General features: G+C 37.4%; 3 protein-coding genes and 1 non-coding gene across 7 annotated transcripts; 2 read left to right on the top strand and 2 right to left on the bottom strand.

Annotated features, from left to right (window-relative positions):
- Positions 1-814: 814 nt before the first annotated feature.
- LOC141610665 (uncharacterized) lies at positions 815-4,170 on the top strand. Of its 4 annotated transcripts, none has more exons than XM_074428864.1 (4): positions 815-952; positions 1,987-2,140; positions 3,055-3,207; positions 3,822-4,170. In XM_074428864.1, the coding sequence occupies exons 1-4, from the start codon at positions 904-906 to the stop codon at positions 3,907-3,909; spliced, it is 444 nt and encodes a 147-aa protein (XP_074284965.1). In that variant the 5' UTR covers positions 815-903; the 3' UTR covers positions 3,910-4,170. The 4 variants fall into 4 exon arrangements, with proteins under 4 accessions (XP_074284965.1, XP_074284968.1, XP_074284966.1 ...); XM_074428867.1 differs by having other exon boundaries at positions 828-952; positions 1,994-2,140; XM_074428865.1 differs by having other exon boundaries at positions 851-952; positions 1,948-2,140.
- On the bottom strand, positions 3,625-3,707 carry TRNAL-UAA (transfer RNA leucine (anticodon UAA)). The gene has a single exon. It is a non-coding gene; the product is annotated as a tRNA-Leu (tRNA).
- A 427-nt stretch (positions 4,171-4,597) lies between the features above and the next one.
- LOC141610666 (SNF1-related protein kinase regulatory subunit beta-3) lies at positions 4,598-7,669 on the bottom strand. Its single transcript, XM_074428868.1, has 3 exons — positions 7,437-7,669; positions 5,406-5,492; positions 4,598-5,328 (listed from the first exon to the last, which is right to left on the bottom strand). The coding sequence occupies exons 2-3, from the start codon at positions 5,430-5,432 to the stop codon at positions 5,011-5,013; spliced, it is 345 nt and encodes a 114-aa protein (XP_074284969.1). The 5' UTR covers positions 5,433-5,492; positions 7,437-7,669; the 3' UTR covers positions 4,598-5,010.
- Positions 7,670-11,943: 4,274 nt separating this feature from the next.
- Positions 11,944-20,555, top strand: LOC141610658 (P-loop NTPase domain-containing protein LPA1 homolog 2-like). The gene is made up of 8 exons (XM_074428855.1): positions 11,944-12,384; positions 13,363-13,525; positions 14,670-14,998; positions 15,412-15,493; positions 15,965-16,387; positions 16,466-17,212; positions 18,950-19,057; positions 19,825-20,555. The coding sequence occupies exons 2-8, from the start codon at positions 13,367-13,369 to the stop codon at positions 20,200-20,202; spliced, it is 2,226 nt and encodes a 741-aa protein (XP_074284956.1). The 5' UTR covers positions 11,944-12,384; positions 13,363-13,366; the 3' UTR covers positions 20,203-20,555.
- The last annotated feature ends 210 nt before the right edge of the window (positions 20,556-20,765 follow it).

Genomic DNA, 20,765 nt, shown 5'->3' with positions numbered 1-20,765 from the left:
TTGCAAAAATTGATCGTGCTTAAACCACAAGTTTTTGTTTGGTACGCCTAGAGTTTAGACCGTGTTGATAAATTGTCTATACGTGTGAGTTGTGACTATGTGTCGTTAACAAATTAACTAAACTTAAAAACCTTGTTAACTTTGTTCTACTGCTCGATTGCTCGTTTACATATTGCATTTTTCCTAATTTGCACTACTATCCTAATTAAGTAATCTAATTTGATTAGTTTGCTGTTGTACTGTTCCGTCCTGGTTTGATATGTTTGTTTATCGGGTCAGAAGGTGAAAGTCGGATCGAGTTACTTAGCCCAATTATAATAAGTCGAGCTCGGTTTAAGATAGTAAGGACATTCCTTTGAGCATATATAGTGGATACTGAACTTATTTGTCAATGTTCCTCCACTTTATTAAAGGGTTTTAGCCTAGTAATTTAGAGAAAAACAACTAAATTTAATCCCGTAAATGATAAAATGATTCATTTACGAGCACTTGTTAAATTCAAGGTACATCAAAATGATTTTAATAAATGAAACGTACATGCATAAATCTGAATAAATAGAGAATTAGCGAAAAGGTGGCCAGAGGTGCGCCGAGCTAGGCTCGACTCCACCCGAACTGGCCAATTGCAAGGGGTGGCCCGGGCTGGGTTGTCTCATGACTGACCCTAAACAGTCACATGGAGGGGTGTTCAGGCCATGAATCTTCGGCCTCATAGGCGGGCTGGGCTTTTATATAGACTCATGGGCCAGCAAAATCACGGCCCATGAACTGAACTGGTCCAGCCCACGGAAATGGCAAACTCTATTATTAAGTATACAACATAGAAGGAAAAGATAAGAATTAAGAGGATATAAGTTGGTAAAGGAGAATATAGTTCAACAAAAAAAAAAAAAGGAGCCAAGTATGGAGCTCACATTACAAAATCCATTGTTCAGGATTTCTGTCTTCAGAGGTTAGCTTCATTTTTCTGTCACTTTTATTACATTTTTCAGCAATCATACTTTTCATATATTTGTTTGGAACATCATTTTGTGCACATTACGTACCGCCCATATTCGCCATTTTGCTATCTCCACGAGCTGCTAATAAGTGGTCACTGGTTCGATTCTTGATTTTTGTCAATCAGGGTATATAGTATACTATTAAGTTATGTTTTGTACTCCGAAAGAGATTGTCCTAATTATCAGTAGAGACACTCCTGATCAGAGAAAAAAAAAAAAAATCAACTTGCCGAAAAAAAGAGTTTGAAGGGGGCAATACTTCCCTTGCAAAAATAAAGAACATTGTCATATCATTTGAACAGTCAATTGTTGTCCTTTGGTTTTGGAACAAAGACCAAGGAAAGAGGAGGGGGTCAATTACTAAATGACAAGTGGAATAAATTGAGTGTGAATGATCAAATTGTTCATCAAGTTTATTCTTAAAATAGAAAGGACAACAATTGATTGAGACATTCCAAAATGGAAAAGGACAGCAAATGACCGGGACAGAGGGAGTATAAGACAAGAAAAGGGTCTAAGAATACGGTACTCCGTAATATTAGTGCCAAGGATGTATTGTAATACCCTGATTGACTCGAGTGGTTCTTTACGTTTGCTTTTTTATGTGAAGGAGTTAGTCGGAGACAGTGGTGGAGCGAGGGGGGACTAGCAGGGGCGGTCGCCCCCGCTGAAGTTTGAAAATTTCGAAATTTTTAGTTAAAATTTTCGAATTTTTTCGAGGTCCCTCATAATATTTCCATTTCACCCCCACTGAAAATTTTTGCCCCCGCTGCCTTAAAATCCTGGCTCCGCCACTGATCGGAGAGTAATATTATGGCTGTAATTTACGTGGAAAATCATACAGTCTCATTTTTGGTAATTTTACAAACTGGAATGTGATGATCAAGAAATATCGGATAAGAGTTATTATCGTTATAAATATCTAATTTTTAACCTAAGTATCTAGACTCCAGGGATCCAAATTTACATTGATGAAAGTATCTAGACTCCAGGGCTCCAAATTTACAAGGACGTACAAGAACAATGTTGAGAACATCTGCTATACTACCGGAAACAGTGGCGTCAGTGGCCGTGGCAGCGGTAGCTGTTGGTGCAGCGGCCACCCTGTTAGTTAAGAGAACAAAAGATTCTGAGAAAAGGTATATGCCTTGTTAATAATTTTCGTAATTTACCATCTTTACTGTAGTAACTAGTAACAACATACTTATTTTTTCGACTTGATCATCCATCACCTGAGCTAATATATACTCATAAAACTGAAATTGTAATAGTTTACCAAGTTTAGAAAGGTGAGAAGCTCTAAGTAGTAACTAGGGCTGTAAATAATCTGAGCCGACTTATAGAGCCTTCAGAATCAGCTTGGTCAAAGCTTGGCTCGAAATCGGTCAAAACTGATTCCGAGTCGATCTCGAGCGGAGGTTTACAAAATCCGAGCCGATTGCGAGCTTAGTATAGTTCGGATGGGAAGCTTGAGTGGGCTCGTTTTATTGTTTATTATTATTTAATTTTATTATTTAATTTTAGCATTTTACAGTTGTTTTTGTTCTTAGTAAAATGTTATTTACAATTTATGCGTATATTTTTATTATAGTTGATAAAAATTGTATATTTGCAGTTTACTTAACCTATATTATTTTTAATTAGATATAAAAGTTAAAGAAAGTAAAGAAAATAATGATTTAATTGAGCTCAAATCGGGCTCGAGTTGAGCTCGAGCCTAATCCAACTGATTCCGAGCTTTAATTTTTTGAGCTCGGAGAGTTCCGAGCCGATTCCGAGCTCAAGCTCAAATTTCCGATCCGATTTCAAGCCCACCCGAGCTCGAGCTGAGATCGGCTCGGTTACACCCCTTGCCTGTAACAGCGACAGCGACAAAGACTGAATCACACAGCGTTATCTGAATGCAGTTAGACTGAATCATACAGGTTGGCGGTTGCTCCAAAGACCCTTGATAAAAATTTCGTCGGAAATTTAAGTGGCCTATGTGAAAATCAATACATCATTTTCTGATTAATAACATAAATCTGAACAAAAATATGTTATTTGAATGTAGCGAGATTCCAGTAAAGGAGTGTGAAGCTTGTGGCGGTACTGGTATCTGCTCAGAGTGCAAAGGAGAGGGTTTTGTGCTTCAGAAATTGTCACAAGAAAGAGCAGATAGGGCTCGGATGTCATCTAATAACGCGGCTACTCGGTTTACTTCAGGGTAGACTTCTATTCCCTCTTAATTTGACACTTCAAATGTATCATGCTGTTGTTAGAACTGACAGTCGGGTCATTCAGCTCTGGTCTGAGTCTGATTAGTTTGGGTAAGGGTCAGTTGAGGCCATCAAAAATCGGGACGCATCCTTACCCTTATGTTAGCAACACAAAGAGGCTGTTTCCGAATGAGCAAGATGAAAATTGCGTTTTGAGCTGCATGAAATAACTACTTCACAAGATATGAAAATAAAAATAAAAATAAAAATAATAGTTAATAAAAATAAAAATAAAAATAATAGTTATATGCTGGCTGTGGGGTTCGAACCCACTACTTCACAAAATATGAACATTAAAAATTAAAAATTAAAATAATAGCACAAAATATGAACATTAAAAATTAAAAATTAAAATAATAGTAATATGCTGGCTGTGGGGTTCGAACCCACGCGCACTTATGTGCAGAAGATCTTAAGTCTTCCCCCTTAACCACTCGGGCAAACCAGCTATTTGGTAATGATTTAACTAAAATTTGTTTTGTACTGGTTAGTTGAGTCATTTGAGTAACAGGTACGGAGTATCTATGAACACAATAACTGAAATTCGTTTGCTATTTAACAGCCTTCCAAGGAAATGGAGTTACTGTACAAAGTGTTCATCGGCTCGCTCGTGCAATACCTGTGGCGGGAGTGGAAAACTGGCATTATAGTTTTCGCTGATTGTTTCTGAACGTTTCATTTTGTTTCGAGAATGGTTACAAAATCTAGTACTGAAAAGTCTTATTTGAAGGTAGATCACGAGGGAGAAAAGTCGCTTGGAGAGATAAGGAGTGTACATTTGTTCAATGAAATCGTGTGATTTCCGAGGCTGAGGCCATGACTCGTAAGTTTCGTATGTACTTTCATATCATTTAGTCGAGGGAATATATTTGTATGTGTCATGGGGCTTCTCTTGCCCGACAAAACTTATCAACTCGAATACCCGACCCAAATTGATCCAAAATCCCAACCAAAATTTGTCCCGCCTCTACGGCTCTTCCCACCATACAAACAAATCCGAATGACTTGAATTGAGTCGATGCAACCCAAATTGATGTTACCCATAAAGTACTTGATAATTACACCCGAAACATATCTGAATCAAAATTACCAGACCTAACACGATTGCATACATACGTGAAACGACTTGACCCGAAACATATTATTCACCTATGCCGAGCACCGTATCAATTGAGTGAACTTGTTACCAATTTGAAGTTCAAGCATATAATAGCCCTCTTGCTTCCACAAGTTAACCCTGAACATGCTGTAATCCAAGAGAAATACGAAATACATTTCTCGACAAGATATGAATTTTTGTCACAACTCGAAAGTAAAAGCAAGAGGGCACACAAAAAAAGCAGAGAAATGCCTAAAATCATTATGGCAAATTTCAGGTCCTAACAATCACTATTACAAGAGCTAAATGTTGAGCTATAACTAGCTAAAGGCTGAAACTACAGCAATCCAAATACTTCACATCAATAGTTTTAAATTTCGATTTGCGACAAAGATATGAACACAAGTCTGCTTCCACAAATGGATATAAAGCCCACATTATTTCCTCCTAAAAGAGACGCGGTGAAAGACCAATAATCTTGGGCACTTCATTCAGCTGAAAGCGAAATGATCCTAAATATATAGGAGAAAGATATGAATCCCAGGACAATCAATTTACTATAATATTATCCTGGTGAATGTTGTCGGAAGTTTCCATGATAAATAGAGGCCAATGGAAATACCTACTTAAGAAAATCCTCCTGGCTATACAACTAGCTGTGGCCTCCCCTTCTTTGCACAGGCTTGTAAAGAACGACGGTGACAAACTTGGAACGAAAGCGTTGGGTAAAACCGAGGGCTACAACTGATCTTGGAGCCTCCCGATTTTCAATGTACATATGGTTTAGATCTTGGGGTAAAATAACAGTGCCCATAGCTTCTCTGCTTGGAGGATAGCTTACGACGGTGTGGGCCAAAATACCAGGAACAAGAGGCGGCTCGCGTGCCTCGTCTTCGTTACCCGGAAACACATTGTTATAACTTGAACCGGGAGAATCGGGAGTTTCAAATCCTGCTACAGTACCTGCTTCCTGATCAAAGGATACTTTATTGTGAGTCTTGTGGTAAATACTCCAGAATTACTAAGATAATTTGCAAGTCAGCTTACCCGCTCATTTGGGTATGCGTTGTTCATGTTGGCGATGTAAATCCTCTGAGATGAAGTCTCATAAACAAAATCCCTCGACAGAAAACACTGAAAAGACAATACATTGACCTTCAGTAAACATTGAAAGTCACAAAACAAAACTTTTGACGAGAATGAAAAAATGGAAGAATTTTATCATGACTGGATCAGTATAAAATACGGATTAACTGGATGCTCCCCTGTCCCACTTCCATGAAAAGAAAAGGGCTACTCGGATAATGAGCAACCAACCAGCTTGAATAAGTACCGTTTCACAAGGCTTTCAGGAAACAGGACTGTTTCTAAAACAACTGACAATGAAATATGCAAACTCGACTTAACAATAGTAAAATTCTGACTTTGATGTCCATGCCATAAACTTCATCTTACAATAGACAATGATTGTGATAATACGTACATTTTGAGCATGACCATGAATCATCTTAACAAGTTTATTAGTAGAAGATAATTAAGAAGGAAAATCAAACCCTCATTTTAGAAGTGTTTTGTTCACATTTTTGGATTATATAGCCCCCGTAGAAATTTTCTCAGAAGCCCCACCAGTCTCAAATGTTTACCGAAAATCTGAAACCCATGCTAAACAAATCAAGAGAGAAAGAGCCAACTGCAAAAGGCAAGCTGAATTGTGAAGTTAAACTTACAACTCTAGCCACCTCCTAAGTCCCACCCATCCCTTAACTGCTTCTACCCTCTCAACCATCACCAAGGAATCTTTATGTCTACCGCTACCCCATTCCCTACCATCCCCTGGTCTCTAACTTAAGACGTGGCCATCACCACCTGACAGTCACGGTCTGTGAATCAGTTGATAGAGAATTCAGAAATTATGGGGAACAACAAGGCTTCTAGAGGTGGTGGTAGGAAGAGCCGATAACAAGGCGGTTACGCAAATAAATGGTAATAATCTTTATAGAGGCAATACAACGAGGATGAAGTTAAAAAACTATCTGAAATCAGACTTATGTTATACCAGCAGTCCAGCACTTTACTACTGTCGCGTGACTTATGCAATGTGTGGCAGACATATCACACATATGAGTATTCGAACTTATAATTTGGGTACCCGGTCAATAGGTGTGCCTACTTTCTAGACATTTGTACGACATATAATATAAAGATATAAAAAATAAACTTATCCCCGTCATTCTTAAACACGAGTCTCTTCAGAAGAAGTAGATTCTTTTGCATAATCTCGTGATGGCTATGCTTATTTGTGAATGCATAATATAAAGAAAGAAGTGCAACGACATAATCTAAGTATCTAATCACGAAATGATCCTAGCTGTGTCTTACTGCTCTTACAAATGGCGACACCAATGGGTAAATGACTTTACTTGATTAAACATCAATATATAACATAACCTAACTTCTCTTCTACTCTACCAACTCGATCGTTGAGAAATCTAACCAAGACATCAACTTTCATCCTAACTTCATCATAAATATATTAATTAGTACTCCATTACATGTAAGATAAACTAACATCAATCCCGTACGAGTCGTACTACAAAGTCCACATAATAATCTTCTTCTTTGCTCATTCCATTCAATCAAAATAATCAACACTACCACATTGCTTTTCCCTTCAATCAAATCACCAAATCAACCTAAATACCATCTTATTATCACAATTAAACCACTATATCACCTAATTTAAACCCTAGCAAAAAAAAAGCCACAAATTACACATTCATGAACCCTAATTCCCAATTTCTCAATTCAATAACTACACCTACTTAAACCCATCATATGAACACAATTAGACAGCAAATTATCCAGCTTTCTATTCCAACTAAAAAAACCCAAATCCTACATAAACCCTAATCTTCTTTTACTCCCCAAAATCACTCCTTTCATAAAATCTAATCCAGCTATTGCATTTCCTTCATAAAAAACTTAATAAAAGTTCCTAAATCAACAAAATTCAAACTAAGGAAACAGCTAAACAAGCATAAACTTTTGAAATTAAGGAAAAGGGGGGAAAATTTTTACCCAGAAAAATATATACGCAGCGCGACGGCAGTATCAATGGCGGCGGAGAAAACGACGGAAATTAGGGTAAATTGGGGATGAAATTAGGGTTTTGGAGTTGATTAATATATGAAATTTAACGAAATTAGGTTATTAATTTGGGGAAATTGATGGTAATTGGGATGATGATTGAGAGTGAGGGTGTGTGGTACGGCGTTGTCGGTGGTGTGAGGGTTTGAGTGCTCCGAATGTTTGATGAAGATGGTGATTAATTTGGTGATATATTATGGACGAGGCTGGGCTCGGAAGACGGTCTTACGCTAAGTTGTCGAGAGACGGTTTTATATAAGTATTTGTTGGTTAAAACTAGAGGGAACAATTAGAGTCGGGTTGGATCGAGTTAGGTCAAGTCAGTGAAATTGGGTTTGGGTCATAGCGGGTTAGCATATTCTTTTGGGTGGTGCCGATTGCTGAGCTCGAGTCGTGGTGTTATTGGGTAGAATCATTTTGGGTCAATTGATTTGTCAGGTGCTATTAATCTATTGTTGGCTCTTGTTACTGACCATTACTTGGTTTAGATCAAAATTAGCTTTACTAATTGGTGGTCAATAATGTTATCGAGTCAATAATAGGTTGAGTCAGTCATGTTTCTTATATTAAATTTATGTGTTCTATAACCCTATCAGGTAGGTTTTCGAGTGGATCGAGTTGGGTTAAGTTTTCCAGATAAAAACTGACATGATTAAGTTGCTTGGTATTTTTTTAAGATTTGAAATTCTGAGTCGTTGGGCGGTGAAACATTGTCACATTCAAAAGATGAGTGTGGCGGAGATGCGCATGTTGAGGTGGATGTGCGGACATACAAGGAAAGATCGGTTAAGGAATGAGGTGATTAGGGAAAAGGTAAAAGTAGCGCCAGTAGAGGACAAGATGATGGAAAACCGACTAAGATGGTTTGGCCATGTGATAAGGAGACCTAATGACGCATCAGTTAGGAGACTGGAGACTTGGAGAACAGAAAAGGTCCCTAGAGGTAGAGGAAGACCGAGACAGACATATGATTGAGAGTGATAGAGCACGATATGAGATTGCTGGGGCTTGAGAAGAGTATGGTGACGGAGAGGGCACAATCGAGGGAAATGATACATGTGGATTTTTAGTATTTGATGTTTTTTTTTGACATATTTAGTGTTTTTATTTAATTTAAAGACATTAAATTATTTATTCTTCTCTCTTTATTACACTTTTTTACCAACCACTTTTAAGGCATTCCGGACCCTTAATTTTATTTCGGTTTTCAAAATCGTTTTAATCTTTTCTATCGATTTAAATTTTAAGTTTTTATAAAAGAAATCTGGAATTCGATTTTAAAACCCCTAAGTTTACCTTGACTTTACATTACATTTTCGTTCTCCCTTTTTGTTTTTCGTTTTCCCTTTTTATTCGCATTTTGATGCGTGCGTTCACCCATGGACGGTTCGAAATGATGATTCATGTCAGCCGACCCCAAATCATTTTGGGATTAAGGCTCTGATGTTGTTGAAATTATAGAGGAACTGAAACTTGAAAGGATTGGATGTCATATATTTTGTACGGAGTAGGTAAAAAATTACGAACTTTAAAACATCCTTTTATACAGTTTTACTTGTTTTGTTTCATTAACTTATTCTATAAGAGGCATGAAGTTACTCGGTGATAAATTTTGGGGAAGGTTGGTTATGTATGATGGCTTTTGGAGTGGGTGTTGGACCTGTTGGTTAGCCTTGCAGGTGAGAATAATGAGTGACCAAGGATGGTAACTCGATGACAAGTGCTTGGGGTAGTGGTGGTTTGATTGTATTGTAAGTGGTTGGGGGTGGTGGTGGTCCGGTGATGGATAGTTGGCTAAATTAGTAGGTGGACAAAAAAAGGGGTTGTGAAGGGTGAGAATGAGGTCAAATATAAGGGCAAATAGGTAATTGCGGTCACTTATATAAGAGAATTGATATGAAATGAAATGTAAGAGTTTTGAAGAGCACAAATTCTTATTGAAGACTGACATTATTCGTGATAAGTTGAAGACGAATAGTGTCCCTTTTATAATATGTAAGTTGCAAATCGAGAATTAAATGAAGCACCCCACTTACCCTCCCACATGTGATATTGTGAGAGGTGCACTATCCGTCTCCAGCTTATGACGAATGTATTTGTCATCAATGAGACAAGCTGTTTGAAGAGATAGAAGGAGCAATTATACTCTCACTATAATAATTTAATAAAAAGTACTCCCTCTGGCTTTTAATTTTATTCCCGTTTCTCTAATATATGTGAGGAGTATTATAATAAAATGGAAAGAAAATAATAAGCCGGATGAAGTAGCTTAAAAGAGAGAAATCACACCAAAAACAATTTCCCCAAAAGAAGGCAAAAGAAAGCTACACGAAAGAAAACCTTGGATTATTGTAAAAGTTCCCATAGTGCACGTCATGTTTTTGATTGCCTAAAACTAACGTATTTTTCAATGGAACATCAAAAGCATGACTATAAAATCCACGTAAATTCAAAACAACTCAACCTACTCAACAATCTAACATCTAACATATGGAATATATCATACTCCGTATATGACTATCTAACTCAAGATTACCGAAAAAAAACACCCTATTTCTTTCTGACAAAAAAAAATGATGGGCGTATTAACTGCATGCACTGAAATCAACATATCGAAAAGTCGAAGATATCCACAAAGAGTCAACGACTTAGACAAATTTAGCCGTCGGCCCATCGGCTGTCGGCTGGGTCTCGGCATGGCAACCTTCCAAATGGGACACATACCCGCGTACTCATATCCAAGACCCCTCGGTGGTGAGTCAACAGGGGCCCGCCGGCCCGCCATAGGTCCCTCGGCCGTGGGTAGAACGGTCTTTCCACCTGCTAGCCACTTGGCCACTTTGCCACTCGCGACAAAGGTGGCGCCTTTATAAATACTCCTCAACCTTCATTGAGGAAATGATCCAACTAATCCACAACTAAACCTAAATACACTATTCATCCAGTAATATCTTCCTTATCTCTCTACAATATACATTCACCAAAGTAACAACTTATCCCTTAAGTTTCACCGACTTGAGCGTCGGAGTGAGTACGCTGGCACAAAGCCAAGCCCTCGCCTGTTCATTGTTGCGGGAGAGGTCGAGAGGAACGATTAAAGACCAAAGGAGAATCCAACTCAGGACATCATTCAACAAGCCACGGGTGGTAACTATACTTGCTCTGGAATTACACCCGGAACAAAAAAAAAAAAAAAAAAAAGATAACGGAAAAAATATCAAAGGAAACTTCTTTTATATCAATAGATTATTATACCCTTTTTTTGCCCCGATCATTTCTCACATATTTTGTAAAATAAAAAACCAAGAAAAGAAGAGAATTATTCAATATGCTTTTCAAAAAATACTAAAAATAATTTTTAAAATGTTAAGATACTCGAATAATTAAAAGGTAAATAAATTAGCGAGTAAGCCGGTTTTACACTTGCATAATTATAAAATAGAACCAAACACAAGTTTAACACAAATTCTCATTGAAGACATGACATATCCGTCACAAACTGAAGACGGATACCATTTTACCTCACAATGTACCCACTTTTTCTCTCTCTGCAACACTATTTATGTGGTCCCCTTTCTCCACTAACCCATTTTGTTACCATTTTATCTCACAAAATATCCGTCACAAATGGTAACCCGTCACAAGGGAGACCAATTGCAAGTTTAATAGTGGATAACAATGTTACTAAAAGATTCCATTTTAACTAAAGTTGGTTGGTGTTACTGGTAAGGGCTCTCAAATGGTTAGGGGTTTCATGTCTGACTCTCGCGAATGAAAAAACCAAATTTAGGAGGGGTCTATTTATTATACCCCGTTAAACTGCCTTTAGTACTCGAAAGAAATTGCCCGAATTATCGGTAAAGGATGCTCTTGGTCAACAAAAAAAAAAAAATTCATTTTATAATTTTTCTTTTTATAAAACCATCTTGCCCCCATTTTTGAAATAATGGTCAAAAATAAAATATTTGTCGTTTTGGGTCGGTTTTGAAAATATTGGTCAAAATGATGTCCACGTAGGCTCGGGATTTCTAGACCTAAAACACGCCACTACTAATGGCGTGTTTTGTGAAGGAAACAGGCCATTAGTAGTGGCGTGTCTTTAAAACAATTTTTTCCCTCAACTGACTAAACATAAAAAAAAAAAAAAAATTAATTACATAAGACACGCCATAGGGGGTGGCGTGTTTCCCCTCCGAAACCCGCCATTCCCAATGACGTGTTTGTTTTAGTCCATTTTTAAATGAAGTTTCTTTCCCTACTCATTATAAACACGTCATTGGTAGTTGCGTGTTTTAGGTCCAGAAATCTCGAGCCTACGTGAACACCATTTTGACAAATATTTTCAAAACCGACCCAAAACGACAAATATTTTATTTTTGACCATTATTTCAAAAATGGATTCCATATATTGTGAAAAATATAATTATTTTTGATTTTTGACTCTTCTAAAATAAAATCACAATTAAACAAGAATCATTCTTACCTCGGACTAGTTCGTAGGAAACCAAGTCAGAAACCCAAAAAAAGTGTGCGAAACACTAAGGGCTAAAACCGTAATTTCACACAACGCAGAAAATTGAAGGAAGCCAAAAAGAGAAAGCTTAGTGAGAGAAGAGAAGATCCCAAACATTCGATAACGACATCAGAGAAAACACAAATACACACAGAGAAGGGTACAATCGTCATTTTAGCACAAGCACAAACTTCGATGCATGGCACATGATCATCAATGGCGATTCTTCTTTTCCGTTTTTCAATGGCGAAAACTTGTCGTTAATGGCGATTGTTCGTTATTCTTAATTATGGACGCATTATTCATCATATCAAACCCTAATTAATCAATCAACCTTACGATAATCACGCCTTTTTTTTCTCCAAGGTATATTTGTCGTTCCTTTTGTTTGATTTTATTGTGTTTTTGAGAATGTAGTTTTTGTTGTTGATTATTGATTTATCATTTGTTGTGTGTTAATTTTGAAGGTTTGTTAGGTTTAATTAGGTGAATTTATCATTTAATGTGGTTAATTTTGGTAGTAATTATGATCAATGATTGTCATGTCGGATTCGCTTAGGTATGCGAGGGAATAAGAAGAGTCGGAGTAACATAGATTATGATCCTGCATGTGGAAGTTAATTACAAGAGGCGTACTTGTTTTTGTCGTTTGATTTGGTCTGATTTTGTCGTATTTTTCCGAATGTAGGTTTTTCTGGTGTTGTTAGGGTTATTGTTGAATATTCACAGTTTTGAAGGTTTGATTAGGTCAATGTTGATTGTGTTTTTATGTTTGATGTTAGTTTGTCATTTACAGTGATTAATTTTGGCAGTATTGTGAACTTGTGATCAATGATATGTCCGACAAGCGTCAGATTCGTTTATTTTAATAAATGCGCATAGGTATGTGAGGGAATAGGAAGAGTCGGAGTAAGATTGATTATGAACCTGCATGTGGAAATTAATTACAAGAGGTTTACTTGATTAATTTGTTAATTTTTGTTTATGAGTGGTTATTATGGACTAAACTAAATGTGCATTATAATTAGCTGAGGAAGAATTATTGTATAAGTGTCGGGCTTGGCTATTTTAATGAAAAATCCGCATATTTTCGGTTAAGGTGTCCAAGTGTTATATCCATGTCCGGAGTGTTTAGTGTCAAACATGGGTATGTGAGGGAATAAAAAGAGTCAGTGTAACATAGGTAGTACTACGAGTAATTTGTTTTGATTATCATGTTAATTGATAGCTTTACAAGTAAGCTACTTGTTGTTCACTTGTTTGGTTACGGAGTATTTATTTTGCATGAGACTTTACTTTGTGCTTTCCATGATGGATTATATTTTTGACGTTGTAATGTTTCAGAAAAATGGCTGAAGCTAGCAAAGTATTGTATATCATGGTTGTGGATGGGGACAATAAAAACAAAGAGACTGATAAACTTGAGAAGGGGTCTTTTCGGTACACGCGGTCTGTTTTGCAGAGTACTCTGCAGTTTATGGGATGCAAAGCTCGCCACGCTTTTAAGGTACCTTGTTTATCTTTTCTTGCCTTTTAAGTTCCAGAAAGTGAATAATGTTCTTTACTTCTGGCTATGTCAATATTATGGATAGAATTAATGTTTTGCTTTTGTCTGACGGTCTATTATTGCCGGCTCTACTAATAATTAAGGGTTAAGAATTGCTTTGTACGCGATGGGTATCTATACATGATAACTTTATTTTTTTCTCTTGTATTCTTGTGTATTGCTGTATGTTTATTGTATTTGTTATCGATGAACTTCTCTAGGACTGTTATGAATTTTAGTCGATTCCCTCATTTTCCTTTTTGGGCCATTTATTGAAATTACCCCCTTTCCAGAATTTAACATTCTTTTTGATTTGAAACGTCTCTTTTACCCTTACAATTTGATTTAAATAGAACATATAACATTTCCCTTTCTTGAACACTTTCGAAACATTGTCTGTCTACGTCACTTGCTGTCCTAAATATTCTTGTGAAATGCAATGGGGTATTTTAGAGAATAGGAAGAAGTGATACTGATGGTTAGTTTGGTCATTTTGTCTAGTAAAGCTGTGAAATTTTTACATTTGGGGTATCAGATGCTTTTGTACATCTGTGCGGCATATAAAAATACTGAAGGTGGAGGAAGTAGGAACAATGAAAAGGATTGAAAAGGTTCTGACTTTTAGCTTGTAATGCTCTAATGAAATATATTTTTGTTTTTCCTTTAGGATTCAATGATTCTCCTACAGCTTGATTTATTTGATTACTTTATGTTTCTGTTAGCATGCGCGGCTGATATTGTCTCATTAGTCACTACGCTATCTGTTATAGAAGTGTTCTTTGATTGGCTGACAGAATATTTCTTACATGATGTTGAAATGGCAACTTGTGATTTAAATTTCATAGTGAAATTCGTGTTTCCTCCTATGATTGATTGGAGTTTCTCCCGCTATATTCCCATATCTATTTGCTGACGTAGCTGATTCCATATTGTAATTTGGGTGCTTGCTTAGTTACTTATGAATCCCATGGTGAATGATATTGAGCTTTATACGGGCTATTTTGTTACCCAAGTAACCTTAATTTCTAAACAGTATGCTCAGTTTTTTAGTTACCTGTCAGCTGTTGCTGGTTGCATGCTTAAGCTTTTTCCCTTCACTATGTAGATTAGCAAAAGGGCCTTTGACTTGGTGAGAAGTCAAAGCTCGAGTGACACTGCAGCCAGAATGGATATTTTTGGTGCCAATGTATCTTATGTAGGATCAAAAATACAAGATTCATTATCTATTGGTAATCGTTTGGTTAGAACTCAAGTGAGGAACAAATTAGTTACCGAGAAGGATGCCGGGACCAAAAATCTGTCTTCAGAGATTTACAAAAGGCGTACGACTGTGTTCATTCAGAGAGATAAGTTCTTAGATGTTGTGTGTGATGTCCTTTCTGAGTATAAGTACGTGGGTCCCAAGCAGAGGGAGGATCTGATTTTGGCTTGCAGGTATTTTTACTTTCTTTAAATAGTTGAGTTAAACTTTTTTTTTTTTTGAAAAAAAATTGTTTTAAATTCTTTCGGCATTGGTTTCTTTCCCTCTCGTATGTTTTGGGCGTTTTGGTTACATGACTTGTTACTCTGGAGCTAATAAGGGTAAGCTTCATGGTTGCTATTCATTGTTTCAGATCTAGTGCTCGGTCATTTCTTGTTTCGATTCAAATAGTTGAGCTTTATGACCTGATAGCACTTCCTGCAACTAACCTCAAATTCAAATCCATTAGATATGTGTTTTATACTTCTATGTTAGGTCAGTCAAAGAGTCCAGGATATGTTTTTTCATAAATCTAGTTTTTCTAGCCGGCAACTCTTTCTACTTGTCATCTTTGCACAAATAATAATGCTCTCTTTTTGAATTTTAGGATTCGTGAAAGGAAGGAATCCATGACTGTCTTGTTATGTGGGACCAGTGGATGCGGCAAGTCTACATTGTCTTCATTGCTGGTATTCTTACATTCTCTCCTGTAAACTAAGTGGACGTGTATATTAATGGTAACTCTGGTTACTTAGTCTTTGCATATTTGTTGCTCTTATGTTGAAATCAGGGTGATATTAAGTCCATGTTCTGCTGTGGTTTTCTCTGTAGGTTTCTTAGGTAGGACATGCCATTTAGCATAACATGCGTCCTAGTTTTAAGTTTTTTCTTCTTCGGTGAAATTATTCGCAAGTTTTTGTTGAGGAGATGTGCGTAATTTTAGGTACCTTACAAACAAAGATATTACTTTCTCCATTTTTTTTCATCAGCTCCATTTAAAAAAAAATTCCCTCACAAAGAAAGGCAAATAGGGCTTAACAGAAAAGGTGGAGGAGTATTAGTAACAGGATTATCTTGAATCATGAAGATATTGGTACTGTGTCAAAAGTTTCCTTTCAATAAAAGATACTCCAAAGATTATCTTAGTGCACTGTTTGCAGGGAAGCAGGTTGGGAATCACAACTGTTGTATCAACTGATTCTATACGACATATGATGAGGAGCTTTGTGGATGAAAAACAGAACCCGTTGCTGTGGGCTTCCACATATCATGCGGGGGAGTTCTTAGATCCTGTAGCTGTTGGGAAAGCCAAGGCAAAGAGGAAGGCTAAGAAAACTAGGATCACTCATTCAGTTTCAAGGGATAGTTTAGGAGAGGATGTTCAAAATGGGAACCCTGATACTCAAAGGGCTGAAGTTGGTCCAAATAATACTGAATTAATTAGTCCAAAACAAATGGCCATTGAAGGATTTAAGGCCCAGAGTGAGATGGTCATTGAGAGTCTGGACCGGCTCATTACTTCTTGGGAAGAACGGAAAGAATCCGTCATTGTTGAAGGGGTACACTTAAGTCTTAACTTCGTGGTAAGTAGTAGTTTTTCTTCCTTTACTTTTGACGTGGTCAAGTTGAGGTTTTAATTGTTTCTTTTTGCTGCTTTGTAGATGGGGCTTATGAAGAAACATCCCTCGATTGTACCATTTATGATATATATTACTAATGAAGACAAACACATGGAGAGGTTTGCTGTGCGTGCCAAGTATATGACTTTGGATCCTACCAAAAATAAATATGTTAAGTACATTAGAAACATTAGAACGATTCAAGAATACCTATGCAATCGAGCAGACAAGCATCTTGTCCCAAAGATCAATAATACTAATGTGGACAAAAGCGTCGCAGCAATTCATGCCACGCTTTTCAGTTCCTTACGAAGGCGTGATGCTGGAGAACAGTTGTATGATCCAGCCACCAACACAGTAACTGCAGTATATGAGGAATTCAGGAATCAATGTGCAGCAGATTCTTTGAGCTCTAAAGGGATGTTTCAACTGATACAAAGGCAGGGGTCATCAAGGCACCTGATGGCCCTTCTTAACAATGATGGTTCGGTTGCCAAGGCTTGGCCAGTCAATTCGATACACAGTAATGGCAAGCCCTTTCTGGGGGGTGGTGCCAATAATGAGATTGGATCTCCAATGTATGGGCCTCTGCAAATTGGCAAGGCAGAACCAGTGAATCTTCAGTTTGGTAATTACGGTTTAAGTGCTTGGCCCAACGATACAGGGTGCACAAGCCATGCCAGCAGTGTTGATGAATCTAAAGTTGATTGGAATGGTACTGAGTCTGGCAGTAAATATTACTCATCCTGCTGCAGCTCACCTCGTATGTCTGACGGACCTGCGAAGGAGGTAATTCTCACACTCAGAGGGTCATTCTACTGAATCTCCTTGCTGTTTGACTGAAAAAAAAAATCGTAATTTATTTTCGCAGTACGATTTGTACTCAATACCGTACTCTTTGCGCAAAACTTTCCATTTGCATGCCCCTATCTAAAAAACATTCTAAACCTAATTCTCTCAAATATTAACCCCACAACCTCTCAATTTGATAAAATTTCTTCAATTATGGATGATAAAATGTGTATTTAGTTTGTTAATTGCATAATTATAAATCAAACTAGAGTTCTTTTTAAAGGTTTTTTGGATATTTTTGTTTAATTTAGCGTTTGGGTAATTTAGGGTTATTGGATGGTGGACTGGTGGTGTCTGACGGCTTGAATGTCGGCAGTCTGGCGGCGTGGTGGACTACGGTAGGAGGACGATGGCATAAGGGGTGGTGCGAAGTGGGTGGTTTTGCTGGTGGTAGGGGGTAAAGGGGTGAGGTCGTGGGTGGTTTGGTGGTGGTTCGCTGGGTGGATTGAGGAGAGGGAAGGCTTGGCAGGTGGCTGCCGGTCGTGTGGTGGTAGCGACTAAGGGAAGCGGTGGTCAGGGAGGAGCACCAGTGGTGAGTGGGGTTGGGAGGTGTTTGGGTAACTGGGTGGTGCTAGCATGGTACGATTTCAATTGGTTTTTCAGTGTAGTACAATCAAAGAAACAAATGGGGAGGGCAAAACGGTCAACTATGTACTGTAATGAGTAAAATGCGTACTGCGAAAATAAACACCCAAAAAAATTTACTCCGCCCAATCCACTTCTATCTTCCCATTTGACTTTGCACAGTGTCCATTAACACTTTCACCATTTTTTCCCCATTTATTACTTTTTTCTGTTGAATGTATTGTTGTGACAGTTTGTTTTTTTTTTTTATAGGAAATGTAATTATGATAGTATTATATTTTAATTTTTCATCTTTCGAACATATTTAAGATAAAAGTTTTGAGAAACTTTGACCTCAAAGTGTCAAATGGGAAAATTGGCTTTGATTGGAAGGCCTACATGAGACTGTCTTACGTATGGGATCACACCATTAACTGTTTTTATTAGAGAGTATTTGATAACTATACCTCTTCTATTCACATTTTTCTTTAAAACTTCCACCTTTTGGAAATATATTTCAAGACTCCTATTCCCTCTATCTATCCATTGTTATAGTCCATGCCTCACAAGGAAAGTAGCAATCTGCGATGGAGGCGATACCTTTTATGAACATTTTCTCTAAATTTTCTACCAAATGCATACTGAAATGAGAGACATTTTTTGGGTGAATATTGATCATGAATGATCTTTAGTTTTGCCCAGAATTGGCTTGCATTAGGAAGGAAAGATCATTTATGATTGATATTAGCTGGAAAGGCTTTGTATTTTGCCAAACACAAATTCTCATTTGTGACGACTGATATCCGTCACAAGCTTGTGACGGGTCAAGTAAAACCCACATGTCTTAATAAGACAAATCATTTGTAATTCCCTATGCACTTTAATTGTTGTCTTATTTATCCATGTGGTTAATACTTGACCCGTCACAAGCTTGTGACGGTGATATCCCGTCACAAGAGAGACTTATTGGAGAAAGGCCGGTCTCACATGTGAGACTGTTTCATACAAGACACTTTGATGTTTCTAATGTTACAAGTGACTATCTTCACATATCATTGCTGTGAAAAATTGGTTTTATGCCAGCTTTCTCAGTCTGGGTTGTTTTTGCAGCTCAAGGGGGAAGTTTCCGTTTCTGTTAGCGATGAGGAGGTTGATGATCCACCTGAAGTAGACAGTGATGAGGACCTCAGTGATGTTGACAAACATACTCAGGAAGAGGTATTAAATTGTTCACCAAAATTTTAGTGATGTTATCTGTGAGTGACAAATTTAGGCTTCCTTTCCTTGGGAATATTTGAGGTTCATAAGAGAAATATATATACAGTTATCTGATCGAAATTTTGGACGTTTTTGTAAGATCATTAGTTGACTTGTGATTAGACCTAGAAAACGAGTCAATCAGATCAGGGTCAGCCGGTCAGGTTGGTTCTTTTCGGATCAAACTTGATTTAGTTTTACTTTATTTTAGTTTGTGTTACTTTATTTTAGTTTGGTTCTTGACTTCTTGTCAGTTCAGTATTTATTTGGTAGGGTCTTTTGAATGAAGTGATTTCAGTTTCAATTTAGTTTGGGTAGAGTCAAATTTATACTATACTCCGTATTTTGCTTATAGTCTTACATGATGAACTTGGGTCAGTTAAACTTAAATGTCATGGTTTATATTGGTGTAAAACGATCTACTCTGCTAGCTATACTAAAATTACTAATTTCACTTTTTGTAACTATATTTCTCCATTATCTCCTTAATGTTTGAGGTTTCACAAGTTTGAGAATCTCAAGATTCTTCTAGGTCGGTTGAAGTCAACCTGGTTGTCAGTTATTTTTCGGGTCTGCTAGATTTTGTTTGAGTTTGATTCGGTACGAATTGATCTGGTTATTGTGTTCTAACCGATAAATCATTATCAGATCTACAGTCAGCTGTCAGGTTAGACATTTCAGTTTGGGTAGTCACTAACTCTTCTGAACTTACGCTGTCCCATACTCAGATAGAAGGATCTGTTGACGAGCAGTCCACTAAGTCAGATGAAGAGTATGATGATCTGGCAATGGAGGATCAAGAAAATGGCTACTGGACTGACGATGACGACTTCAATAATAAATTATTCTCTGGCTCGGGAAGTTTGTCAGAAATCATAAATGGCAACAAGAAAGTGGATAGATACCCACCAACTCTCGACATGTTCTTGAGAACAAGAAGTGTGCCAGCGACCGCGCCTTTTTCCCCATCCGTGTTTACCAAAACCGATAAGAAGGTTACCCCTTCTGGCAATGCTAGGATGAGGAGACGGTCTCACAGCATTCCTGGTTTTGGACAGCATGCATCTGATTTTGATACCGTAATCCCTGAAACCGCTGAGATGTAGGGATATGATTTTGTCTGCAGTCGCTAACTCTCCTCCTTGAAGTTCTAGGTCCCCATTTAGGTGTATTAACCCAGCCGGCGTTTGCTTCCTGAAGATTAGTAATACATATACAAAACTGCTACCCGAAGTGACCAATAATATTATTGGTATAACAGCGTAAGATGTTCAGGTTTTTCGTAGCTTGAATCTGTGTGGTTTATAAATTTTTTGGTGTGTCGTTAACTCGTTTATGGCAAGGATTGTGGAATGTAGTTTTTGTACACAGATGGTTGTACATGACATTTCACTGCGAGGATTTCAGTAACTTTTCGTGGGAATTCGTAGTTTTATTTCACATGATTTTCCGATTTTCTATAAATTGTATACTAACGTGAATTTAGGAAATAGTAAGCAATTTCCCGACGGCTATGTAATTTCAATCCATTATGGAGGAACTGAAATTACTGCACAGTTATCTTAAGGAACAAACAAATATCAACAAAAAATTAAGTAAACATAGAGCGTTACAGGGTGGTATCGAGTCTAGGTATTTCTATATCACGGTCTCACATATGTAGGGTCAA

Source organism: Silene latifolia, chromosome 11 (assembly GCF_048544455.1).
Source record: "Silene latifolia isolate original U9 population chromosome 11, ASM4854445v1, whole genome shotgun sequence".
Taxonomy (NCBI): domain Eukaryota; kingdom Viridiplantae; phylum Streptophyta; class Magnoliopsida; order Caryophyllales; family Caryophyllaceae; genus Silene; species Silene latifolia.
The sequence above is the reverse complement of the archived record's forward strand: the minus strand, read 5'-3'. Positions and strand labels throughout refer to the sequence as shown.